Here is a 13,608-nt window from a genome sequence, read left to right as displayed (position 1 = left end):
AATAGGCCTCAGGACCGCACCAAACCAGATCTTTTTTAGCTAAGCGCCGCTCTTGAATAAGCGCTGCGGCGCTCAATCGAGAGTATTATATTACCCTGTATGTAATGTAACACTTTGAGAAACAGGGTTTTAAACACGATGTATATAGTGTTAAAATTAATAAATAACACACTGAATAGGTCTAAACTACATAAGATAGGTAACATGGGAACGGGCATGGAAAGCGCTACGCCCGGAGTATTTTACTACAGCGCCGCCCTCGAATAAGTGCCTCACTATAGGTCGCAACCAAAATGTTATTTGCGCCGAATGAAATGCCGCCGCCGAATGATTTACCGTATAGTGACGTGTTGTTAGGGTAGACTTCCTTCGTTCGCTTACGCTATAGTATCCAGAGATGTCTAAAAGGGGGCCGAAAGCTGGGCCGATCGAGACAAAACTACCATATGCCCCGCGAAATTTCCCTTTTCTAGACGCCCAAAAATAACATTATAAATAAATATTATTTAAATATAATCAGTGGACCACTTGGTTTTTGGAAAGCGCTCCGTACCACTTAGCCGAATGTCCATACTGCGGCGACCAAATACCAGAAATGTTATCGGAAACTACGGAAAATCGAGCTTGATCTGGAATTCCTTACCATTGCAAAGACAACAACATCTATCCAAAGTTCGTGGGAAGAATTTGAAATCGGCTCGTACTAATCTACGAAACAAATACCACCGCACTATTCTTCGTGATGAAATCCGGCTAAAGCATTCCTGTCTTAAGGTAACTAAACAAAGCCTTCCTGAACTTGATAAAGATCTCACGCAATCTACTGCTTGAACATCTAGTTTATTTATTTATTCATATTATTAACAGTGTGTTCACACTTTATCAAGATTTGTGTTGTTTTCAGGTATGTTGTTAATTAATTAATAATATGTCACACCTTCTTTGCCTTGATAGGTCAATTTTACCGGTTTCTCGCTTTTGATTGGTTAGTTAAGTTACTTCAATTCTGGTATATGGTCCCTATGGACAAATTTATTTTCATTTTCAATTATGACTTCTCTAGTCTTGGAGTCGACATGATATTATATTAACCAAAAATAACCTCTCAGGCGTTTTGGGCGATCAGTTCTTTCCTTTTTCATTCTTTCTTTCTTTTTTCTTTCACTTTTTTTACTTTCCAAAAAGGGGGGGGGGGGGTGTCGCGGAGCCTTCCTCCCTCCCCTTAAATCCGACTTTGGTAATAACTTTGCAATTTGTTCAGATAAAATACAACAATTATTTATGACCACTGAATAAAATAAATGGAGTTGCATCGGGAGGTATAAATATAAGCATCTATTTTATAGTTTATATTTTTATACTTCCTTGGTTACATGTTGCATGTTGTCTCGTTAGAGTTAAGTTGTTTCGTTAGATTAAAAAATCCATTATAGTGAATTGGTTGGGCCCGATCGGCTGAAAGTATGATGGTTGTCATCCCCTTGCTTGCTATTGTGTTTCAAAATGCATACTAAGGACTAGAACCGTGTTGTTAATTTATAAAAATAGCTGTTACCAATTAGCTTTAGATAGTTGAAAATGTGCGTTGTTAACTGCATTTAGTACGAATGAATCATCAATATTTAATTTCAATTCTAACACTGATACCACTTCGTTGACATTGGCCTGGCGGAAACTCTGAAGGCGCACTCCACTGGTAAGGAAATATATTATAACATAGGCCTATAAGACAAATGCACAGCAAATCTGGATACTGGATATCTTTCATTGATGTTGTTGCTTTGCATTTTTGGCACAGCAAAAACAAAACACTGTAGATAATTTTATCGACATTATTTTTTTTAAGAGTTCGATAAAATTTATATGTAATCTAAGTAAAATTAGTGCGTCTATTAAGACTACCTTTCCGCCAATCTTCTGTACTCAACTCCATTGGCTTATACTGTCTCCATCAGATCTATCATCATCAAATTAATTGGCCCAATAACATTCATTTTCCATATATTCTACATGTCAGTCTGACCCCAAACCTTTATCAATATCAAAGTCGTTGAAATCAACTAACACAGACTGCTACAAATTACCCATAATCAATAAAAGTTATAGAGGACTGATGAATTTACAGATTGAGTTTTTTTTTTTTTTTTTTGAAATTTAAAATTTGGTTTTTTTTTTTTTTTTTTTTTTTATTTGTATTTCATTGCATTTCAATAAGTTGCTATCTCTCTGATTGACCTCAATTAAACTTCTGGGCATGTGCAGGCCCAGCTCAATCTGATTAAGTTTATTAGCATAACAATACAGTAAATTAACCATATAATGAGGAGTGAAAGGCCAAATAATATTTATGACATATTAACTTTCATTATAGCCCGGAATTGTTGCTATGTGGACCTGATTGGACAGGACCCCGAATATGCAAAGTTACACACATTCTTTTTTCAAGAGTTTCTACCCATTTAGTTTCACTTATATTTTTGGATTTGTAGTGAGGACAACTCAATATATTTAAGGACTGAATTGCTACTATTTTGTCGGAACTTTCCCTGCGTTTGAGATGCATTTGCTATCTGTAAGTAACGTTCGCAAGTTGTCACGTTAGTTCTGGCCACCACCAAGTACTAAATTTATTTTATGTATTTATTGAAGTAAGGTTTCATTGTAAGCAGGCCTACCAGTTGTAAAAAGAAGGAAATATTTTCCCCATAACTTGTTATGGTTTTTCGTATTTTATTCTATTTTGTACTAAAATATTCACTGTAGCCATGTTTTGCGTTTTTATAAAATTGTTTTCTTATTTTTCAGAGCTTACTCCATGTTCCTTTATATTTTAAAATTTGTCTTGACTGAGTTCTTTATACAGAATAACGGAGCCTGATAGATTTTAATATTTCACCATCAATATGGTTCTTTTCTTATCAAGTCAAACATCATTTATGGCAACAATTTTTCTGTAAAACCTTAGTCAGCTTTGATTTTAGTTTGGACCAGGCAACGATTCTATCACTATATTCTATTACTACAGACCAGTCAAAATTAAATAAATACAGTAATAGTGTAATTTTTCATTAATCGAATTTTGACATTTTGAAAATTTTGGATTTTGAACAATTTTATGGGTATACACGACAGCATTGTCAGTTATTCGAACATTAATTGTACCTGACTGAGATAGATATTTTAACATCTTTGGTATGATTTATGTGCTCAATGATAATTAGATAGAATATAAGAGTAATAATTTTTTAAGTGGGTGTGTGACATAGGAAGTATATATTTCTAAAAGCTTACAATTTATTATAAAAGAATTTACTGACATTTTGTTGTTTTGACCATTTTAATATGAATAAAGAAGAGAGTGACGTAAAAGGCTATGCTCATGTGAAGCAAAAACCGCCATTATGTAACATTTCCTGTTTCATTGTACGAAAGTTAAATTCTGTTGGGGCCATAAAAAGTTTGAATATAAAAAAGTAATTTCCATGATATTACAACTCTAATAGTAGAAATTATATTGAAATAGTAACAGGAAATGCTAACCTATTTATATATTTAAAATATAAGGAGAGACTAAGTACAGTATTATGATCGATAGCATAAATGATATTTATTTTTCCTGTAATCTCAAACATTTGCTTTCGTTTTTCAAAGCATTAGATTGATAGTAATTTTTTTAATTTGCCAATATTCAGTAAAAACAGGGAACAGTTAAATTTCACTATTCTCTGGTAAGAAGATGTGTTATATTTATGCATCTGATACTATTTTTATATATATATATATATAGAACAACAGATTGGAAATGAAATTGATTTACAAATACAATGCCTCTGTAGCAATGATTTATGTATACATACACATGGTATAAAATATTAGTTTGTAAATAATATTCTATTTAATGATTTGATAGAGGGTGTCTCAATATTAATAGACGCATTTCACATTTTTAAAAAAATCTGTTAAGTCAACAGTCATAAATCTGGTGATATTTTTACTTTGTTCCATGCCCTGGGTATTTTGAGATTTATATATTCAACATTGCATCAACCTGTCGGAAAAGGCTAGATCGTAAGATTGAACGGTTTTCAGGCTCTTAATCAAACTAGGCTCCTCTCTTAGTTGTAAAATACAGTACCTGAGACGGCGCCCTTGTACATACAAGACTCTGCAGCTCTATGGTAACAAAACTGATAGTACAGATTCGTTGAAATCATGGTATAATCGGGTTTTTTGTTTTTGTTTTTGTTTTTTGTTTTGTTATTGGATATTCACCCCCTCTGCTAAAAAAGATATGTCACGAATATCCGATAGATCACAATCTAAAACAGCGAAACTCGAGTTGACGGAACTTAAGATTAGCTCCTCGTATAGATTTTATGGTAATGTGATTTGTAAATGTGACATTTCTTATCAACGCTTTCAAATAAGAAAAAAACAATGAAGTATATTTCCGTGGCTGTCCAAGTCGCTTGCGACCCTTGGCAAAGCTCTTTATGAGAGGTAAGGGAATAACCATAACTCGCAGTGTCATTATTCTGAATTGAGTATGGGCGTGGTCATTGACTAAACTGTTGAGGCTGGTTTTCTGTCGATGTAAATTGAATCATTTTATCGACGAAAAGGAGTATGTGACGGGAAACCAGTTGTTATGTTTTGTGTTGTGAAATTGACGTACGTCAATGAAAGGTACCGGTAATAGCAAAACGCTTGACAGAAAACCAACGTTTTGAATATCTGTACAGTTTGTTACACAGATTGACCACGAATCGACCGGAAACCGAATTTTTGTTGAATAAACTCGCAGACGTTATGCCTGTTTCGTCAAGTTGAATCCATTTCCTTCTACTTCCGATTGTATTATTTGTTGTGATCTCGCTCGATCCTCATTGTGCTGTGTGGTTTGTTACAATAACCCGGTGAAATACTAGCAGAATTTCACTGTTTCATTTCATTTCATTTATTTTCTTTCATAAAACAAGCATAAACCGAACAAAAATTACAATTGAAAACGGTGCTGAGACGGGTCTTTCAGAACACCGCTTCAAACAAGAAACAGGAGTTAGAATATATAAATAAATTCAAAATTCTATAAAAATACACTTTAAAAATGTTAATTTATAACACCAGCATAAAATTTACAGAATGAATATAGGCCTACTTATTGAAAGTCGGGAGACAGACTTCGTAAATAAGATTTGAAATGATTAAGAAACAAATTTAAATTAATTTGCATAATGTCCCGAATTTCAGAAAGGAAAAATATTATAAACGCGGTAGGCCTATTATAAAAACATCTGAATCAAGAAAAAGAGTGAACCAATCTGCGTGACGTGTGTTGATTGTAATATTATAACTGAACAATAACAAAATAAACATTTACAAACATAGGAAAATATCGAAATCTTTGTTCAACTGAAAGCAAATTAAAGTGACGTAGTATAACCCCATACCTGTTCTTAGCGATCAAGCAAAATTCCATGCTCAGTGGTGTTCAAGGCTGCCGTTAAGTCCAGAAGCACGAGAACGGCTTCGTCTTTTTTTGTCCAACGTTCGTAGTAAGTCGTCGTAGACACGAATTAAAGCTTTCTCCGTGCTGTGATGTTTTCGATATACGATTGGGAACTGGCAAACAAGTCGTTGTGGGAAAGGTAAGTGACATATAATTGTTGCATTGCACATCACTTAATCACTTTTCCAAGAAAGGTTAAGTTGAAAATAAGGTGGTAGTTTTTCACTAGTTCGGAATCCAGGTATGATCGCTTGAGAAGAGGTAAAATACAAGTCCAGTTCTCTTGTGGAAGAACAAGCATACTACGTCAGACCACAGGGACAGCTAAGCTCTCGTACGGGTGGAATGATACGATGTGAGTATATCATTCTGGAATTTCAGATTTCAGATTTCAGTTTTCTGAAACTCATTGTGCGTTGTGACGTTGGAGGGTCGGGTAAGAGTAACACTGAACTGAATAGCGGCATGATCCGAAGGAAGACTGTTCCATATAGACACCTTACTCAGGAACTCGGGGGAGGGCGATAAACAGTGATAAGTTTTAGAGGTGCTTGGCATCCAGAAGTGAATGATATTTGCAGACATTAAAAGAAGTAAATTTGTAGGGTTTCTTCTCAGTATTATACACTTTACGATATATAACACATATTCCACCACCAGTTTTGCTATTACGAGATAGAGTCTTGATGCTAAAGTCTGGAAGGGTATAGGTGATGCCAGCTAATACATGGTCTTCCGCGCATCACAATTTAGCCATGCTTCGGTGGTGGCCAACACATCTAATTTTTCAGACATACGTCAACCGACTTGTTCATCATCAATAGGTTTCGTTTTGGTATAGTCACATCAATGATCTTTCTTGGCCTATCAACAGCTTCATTTGACATTGATATAGTTCTGTTGGAGATGATTACACTAATAGCGTTTTGACAGTTCACTTCAGAACTCAGCTGCTGTTGTTGTCGTTAACGATCTACTGTTTGGTACTGCTTGTTTTGCTTGTTTGTTTGTTTGTTTTGTTTGTTTGTTTGCAAATGAGATTTCTGCTATTTCTTTTTGTGTAAGTGCGTTCGAAGATGGTTTGCTTTACAAATATACGTACAAGTATAGATCGCTGCTTTGTAATCCCTGCTCTGCAATTACGTTTTGTGAGCTTGCAATACCCAGATTTTTCATAGTACTCATAGCTCATCTATAATCCTTGTTCGATGCGCTCTATGCCTAATTTTAAATAATTTCATTACTGAGTACCGTAATGACGTCATCGTTCACCGTACCAAAACCAGCTATATTCGCAGATGTGCAGCTTACGTTGCGAGCCTAGACGTAGGCCAATATTCTCCAATTTCATAAACCAAAATTCAAAGGACTCAACATTTATCAAAACATCCAATACCAGGTAAGTACAACAATAATCACTAATTGTATTCAATGATACACTGGAATTATCTACAGTAATTTAAAGTAATCTTTGGACAGCAACAATCAACACACGTCCTGCGGCCGATAGCGCACTCATTTTTAGTTCAAGTCTATTAGAATAAGGTTGAGTATTGGAAAATTATGCCGTTAATTCAAATTAAAAGTAAATGTACGATTAAGACTATATGAAATAAAATGAATGAGATCGATATTCCTATAGCCATTGTGTTTGAAAAATAGAGTGTACCTTTTTAGAACATGATTATAATACTCTAATACCATTTAAAACGTGTTGAATATCAGGTCAAGTCAATTACAGTTCTTATTCGTCAAAACTCTTGTTAGTACGCAAGCAGGAAATAGACTAAGAAAGTATTCATATACTAATATTGTCCATTACAGCTTACGTTTCTTATTACTTGGAGTGAATACAGTAGATATTGTTTTATACAATCATAAATTTAGGATTGCATTGCAGTATATTATCGTGTTGTTGGTCAGATCTGGAATGTAATAATGGGTCAGGGGATATCTTATATAATGTTTATGAATGTAAACTATAAATGTGAATGTTTGATATACCAAAATAAACAAACAGAAAAGAAATTAAATAAAATTCTGAAATAAAACTTAAATGAATGAATTATAGAATAATGAAAATAACTCACGGACAAAAATAATAACTCCTTTCCTTATATTAAATATCTATTTCAGTGTTTGCATTTGATGTTTCTGATGAAGTGTGCAATTAATGGTGAGTTGTGCCAGCTTGATTTTGTCGAACACAATGTAAATCATTATATAGATTTAAGTAATCGCTGTAACCAAGTTATCAATATATAACATAAACAACTGCGTCTTTGTCATGCTATTGGATTTTATAAGTCATTATTATAAGGCTTTAAATACGTATCTTTTTTAGAGGCATATGGTCAATCGGTGTCAACTTCTGACCAGGTGGCTAAAGAAGGAGAAGATGAAGTAGTAATGTCATGTGACTACTCACAGGTTAATTCTGCGCTAAAAGTCATCAGATGGGATGAAGTAAGTGAAGATTTGGTCCCTGTTATACGTGGTATTGTAAATGATAGAACTACAGTCAATGGACGATACAGCTTAAGACAAACACCTGGGAACGCTGACCTTGTTATTTCAAAACCAAGAAGAAATGATTCTGGAAGAAGATTTAGATGTCATATCCAGAAATCAGACGGAGCTTTTATAATCTCAAGGGATGCTGCCATTCTCACTGTATATTGTAAGTAGGCCTATGGCAGACTGAATCGCATATGTTTTTTTTTCCAAATTTTACTTTTCCTTTAAATAAACCAACTATAAATTATTTATTGTCTAGACTTAGATCAACCTGTCGTCACTGCTTCAACGAGTATTTTATTTCCAAATTTTACTGTGTATTGTAAGTATGGCAGACTGAATCTATTACGCATTAGTTTAGGTTTTGTAAATATGAGTTTACCAAATGTGTCTTTTCGCTTGAATAAACCAAATATGAATTATTTTTTAGACCTAGATCAACCTGTCGTCACTGTTTCACCAAGTATTGCATATGAAGGTCGGTCAGTGACCTTGAACTGTAGTATACCAGATGGTGACCCGGTCCCGAATGCTATCACATGGTATAAAGATGGACAAGCACGCAACACCACAGCCGTCACTAGATTTACTACAAGTGAAGATGCACTTGAAATACACATTGAAGCTGCAACTGCAGATTATAGTGGCAACTATTCGTGTAAAGCTGAAAGTGATCAATTTAAAGGAAAATATGGCAAAACCAGTGTCCAGTTTCACCTGAAAATAATAATTGAATACTGTACGTATTTTCTCTCTGCTAATTGCCATTTATAAGGCCCATCTCCAAGATAACTAACATTAAAATATCTCGATTAACAGCCAAATACTGCAAAGATATAAACATACACATTTTTAGCTCTGAAAAATAGGAACTTTTTTTAACAAGAGGGACCAAATATCCCAGCGACCTTAGATCTAATACAATATACAAATTTAGCTGTGGGGGCTGTAATGCCACCTACATTGGCGAAACTACTCGCCATTTGTTGTATTAGAATCAGGGAACACTTGGTATACAACAAGACCTTACACATATACAAACATTTAAAAAAGAACACATATTGCAATTCCAATAGCAACGAAGATTGCTTCAAAATATTAGATCAGGCCAACAGTAGTTATCAACTAAAAATTAAAGAGGCCCTACACATTAAATGGAATGATCCCTCACTGCAAAAAACAGGTTCAGCATTATAATATCACCCTTTGTCTATAATAGAAGAGTCCACAAAATTTTGAATAATTATTACCCTTAATGCACCTGCCTCACTAAGTATACGTACATCAATCGGAACAATATATGCTGACGTGGCGTATTTATGAATAACCATGAGTCCAACATCTGTATCACTAAGCATACGTGTACTACTGACACTATATAAGCTGACGTGGCGTTTCTGTCAAGTTTTTAGTTTCTTTATTTTACTTACTGAAGGTCACTGTGTGATACAGCAGAAAGATGTTTATTAAATCTTGGTTTATTGCTTTTGACTTTGTATTGTTTAATATATCCTGTCGATCGTTTGGATCTATTATTATATGATATGTGTAGTAAGCAACATAAAAAGGGGTGTGCGTTCTAGTGATAATACCTATAAATTTTTGATTAACCAACCTACTTTCTTCAATTAGATTTTAGTCTTGTGTTTATGACAAAAGCTGGTATTGCAACGTGCACTGCAAAGGGTCATCCTAAACCATATTTAGTAAGAATTTACAAACATGGAAAAATAATGCATACCGGAGAACTTAAAGCATCTGTGAAAATTAATGGAAGCATTTGTCAATCTGGCATCACATGCTATGGCGAGAATGGTAAAGCTAATGCGACAGAACCATTGGAGAAATGTAACACAGGTAATCTAAATTCTATAAGGTTTATTATTGATCTGTGCGTTTCTTTGCGCGCGTGTAACCAACTAGACGTCATTAATAAACTGTAAATTTGTTTGTATATAAAATAAATAATTTATTTATATTAATTAATTTATGATATAAAATATTTATGATGTGATAGTATATTTGGTATTTACAATTTGATTTTGTAATTAACCAAAGTTTTAATATTTCTTTCAGTCAATAAAATAGATCTTAGTCTTGTGTTTGGATCAGATAATGGTATTGCAACGTGCATTGCAAAAGGTCATCCAAAGCCATCTTCTGTAAAAATTTACAAAGATCGAACAATAATGAAGATAGGAAAACACAGAGCATCTGTGAAAATTAATGAAGATATTTGTCAATCGAACATCACCTGTTATGCAGAAAATGGTAAAATGAATGTAACTGAACCAATGGGGAAATGTAACACAGGTAAGTTAACCACATTAGAATATCGATATTTTTTTATTTTTTTTGAAATGGAAAATGTTGATTTGTCTTGTGTTTGAGTCACATAGTACTGAATTTCAATTCAAATATTTACAGTGTTTATTTTAATACAAAATATAGCACAGCACAATAAAAATAATATAATAGAACTACTTGTTTTGTGATGCCAAGAATATTTGTGTACACTTTATTTTATTGTTCATTATTTTAGCCTCAATATTATTTCTCTATAAAAATGACCATTATGGCAACGTCACAATAAAGATGCAAACTCGTAACACTTATCATGGATAATGCAAATTTAGTGGTGTCGAATTAAGTTTGTTTTTACAAGACTATTTTTTGCTAAATTCATTGTATGCTGTAGAAGATGACATAATTCTGAACAGAGTAAAAAGTAACTTAAATAACTCCTAACCATGTACAAATTATCACCAGCATTATCATTAACATAATATTCGGCATAACAAATATTCATTCAACTTGATTTGACATTTGAATTAAACTTACCGATTTAAATATGGTTCTGACGATGTTGATAATCATGACACTGGTTTAAATTCATGGCAAGGAAATATAAAGTAACTGAAACAGTAATTAATACATGTTATTGAAAAAAGCCTAATTTACAAAGACATTAATTTTGTTACATACTGAGTACAGAAACCTGCAATCGTATACTTGCCATAGGTGCTTACAGTTCAGAATGAGGAATTAAAATTGCGAACAACATAGTAAAACCAACACATTTTACTTGTGTAGGCAATATGTGTTATATTTTATGTGGTTTTGTTGTAAGACGAACTACTTAATGGTAGATCGGTTAAAACTTTTTTTGTTTTGTTCTTTTTTAGTGTTCTTCTAGATATTTTTTATATAGATACGCCTGTTTTCGTTTGTTTTATTATGTTTATTGTGATGAAAATTTGAAAATGAAATAAGTAAAATAGTAAAATAAGTTATAGTTTTTAATATTTCTTAATAAATGATTTTACTTTTTAATTCAATTAGATATTTTTAAGTAAATTTTTTGTTGCAAGAATATTTATATAGCATCATTAGTTGACTTTCTGTCTTAGGTCTTTCAAATTCACAACCAATATTAACCCAGGCAGTGCTTATTGCAACAGTAGCTAAAGCAATCATACTTGGCTCTGTTGCAACATATCTAATATATCGCTACATACATGTAAGTATTATGTTCATTCTTAGATATTTTATATGTATGTATGTATATAAATAATAATCTTGGCCATTGGTGCTCCTCCATACTTGTTAGTCTATAAAAGTAAATTAATAATCTTTATGATTGAATAGATTCAATTGTTTACCAGCTAAATTCACCATAAGGCTTCCTTTGCGACATATCTGGCTGCTTTTAATAGGTATCTTGCCATTTAATACTGTAAATTTTAAATTTATTCAATAGATGCTTTGTTATCGCAAAACCATATGCTAATTGCATAATTTATATTTGGTGTTCCGATCGCTTTCCAAGCAACGTCCCCGTAATATATTCTGTTAAAATCTTCCTGTCCATTAATAATAGATTTTGTATACAATATTACTTTATTTCCCTTTTTCACTGTTCGTGTCCATTAATAATATATTTTGTATACTATATTACTCTATTTCCCCTCTTCATAATTGTTTTATTTATGTAACAGGCATCTTGATATAAACATTCTTAAATATTTATAATTGTAAGCTTCATTAATAAAATTATTACCAATATACAGAAAATGCTGTTATTATTAACCTACCCTTTAACCAAGCATATAAACCAGAGTTTTAATAAGAATTTTAAGATAGCCGAATCTCCACATAAACTAGCCAATCAAGCAGTAGACCCACACGCCGAATGGGTACATGTTGTTTTATTTGCAGGTGGTGAATTTTAAAACATTTTGAAACGGGATCTATCTAAATTCACGAATTAGCTGTACCACTTTTTTATTTTTATTTATTTATCTTTTCTTTTTTTTTTTTTTTTGAAGAATGCGATATACTAAATGACAAATATATCGGTACGGTAAAATGTAAAAAAAAATAATAAAAGAGTGTTTTGTCTCATTGATTTAGAAAAAGAAAAGTTCAGAACTGACAAGACTTCAGTTGCAGAACATCAGTATCAAGCAATGACAAATATGCGTACAAGAGGAATTTCTTACGCTGATGATGATGGTGACACAAGGAAAATATCTACTGCAAATAAATCTTGCTCAATGCTGATGTCATTTACGAAAACTTCATGATTTTTCACTGGTGCTTTAATAAGCCAATCCACAGTTAAAACTGCGCATGCTCGTATAGAAGTCAATCGACACAAACATCATACACACAACGTAATGTTTATGTTCGATTGATGTCAAATGATTTTGGATAAAAGTGTGCGTAGTTCTAACTTCGAATTTTACTCTGATGTTTTACAAGGATGTAAAGTCTGATTTATTGTAAGCATTGCTTTTTGCTTTCCACACATGCCTTCAACACAATCAAAGCTAAATAGGCTGATTAGAATATATACAATAAATGACAACTAATTATTGAGATGTTTTAAAAACAAATTTGAAAAGTATCTAATAGGAAAAGGTTTGAAATAGTAGAAAAGTAGAAAAAGGTAGGCTGTACACCAAATCACAAATCGAAGCCAACGATAGATTAAAAAGAACTAATTAAAAGATTAATTACAGCATAAACACTAAAATTAAGAATTTATAGCGTCCGAAACACCATCAACCACAAGGAATGCAAAACAAAAAAAAAGATATATTATTTAACAATAAGAAATCATTTTGTGTGCGATATTTTGTATTTTTTATAAAATGTTCAACGGAGTTTAAGGGTTGCCTTTTTGCGTTATTGTTTTGCAGGTTCAGCACTGAGGAAAGTGGGCGCTCACCCCAAACCCCCTACCCTGGTCCTGGCAGCCTATACCGTCTAAAATTAAAACGTAAAATGTTGTTTGCTAACAGTCAAGCCTCTTTCACTCACACAGTTTTATGTAGGCCTATTTTAGTTTAATGTTAATCACTTCCTATCATTAGGAATCCTAGACCTCTTAATTACTCACTTTTTACCGCTAATCTTGAGTTTCATTTATAAACACTAATTGACGACGATCGCAACAACATATTTCCAATATTCGACTAACAAATTTACATTAGAAAATGTCAGATCAAATATTGGTTCTAATAATCAGGCTAAAATGAAAATACATCAAACACATTCAAGGTTCTTGAAAATTAAAT

The 13,608-nt window shown here is 32.9% G+C and overlaps 1 protein-coding gene across 1 annotated transcript; it reads left to right on the top strand.

The window, feature by feature from the left end:
- The first annotated feature begins 9,664 nt into the window (after positions 1–9,664).
- LOC117112638 lies at positions 9,665–13,260 on the top strand. The gene is made up of 4 exons (XM_033255749.1): positions 9,665–9,883; positions 10,103–10,339; positions 11,437–11,546; positions 12,440–13,260. The coding sequence occupies exons 1-4, from the start codon at positions 9,676–9,678 to the stop codon at positions 12,497–12,499; spliced, it is 615 nt and encodes a 204-aa protein (XP_033111640.1). The 5' UTR covers positions 9,665–9,675; the 3' UTR covers positions 12,500–13,260.
- The last annotated feature ends 348 nt before the right edge of the window (positions 13,261–13,608 follow it).

The sequence above is a fragment of the Anneissia japonica genome, unplaced genomic scaffold (assembly GCF_011630105.1).
Source record: "Anneissia japonica isolate Jap-2015-1 unplaced genomic scaffold, ASM1163010v1 scaffold284705_len44338_cov162, whole genome shotgun sequence".
Classification (NCBI taxonomy): Eukaryota; Metazoa; Echinodermata; class Crinoidea; order Comatulida; family Comatulidae; genus Anneissia; species Anneissia japonica.
This window is presented reverse-complemented; position numbering and strand designations above follow the sequence as displayed.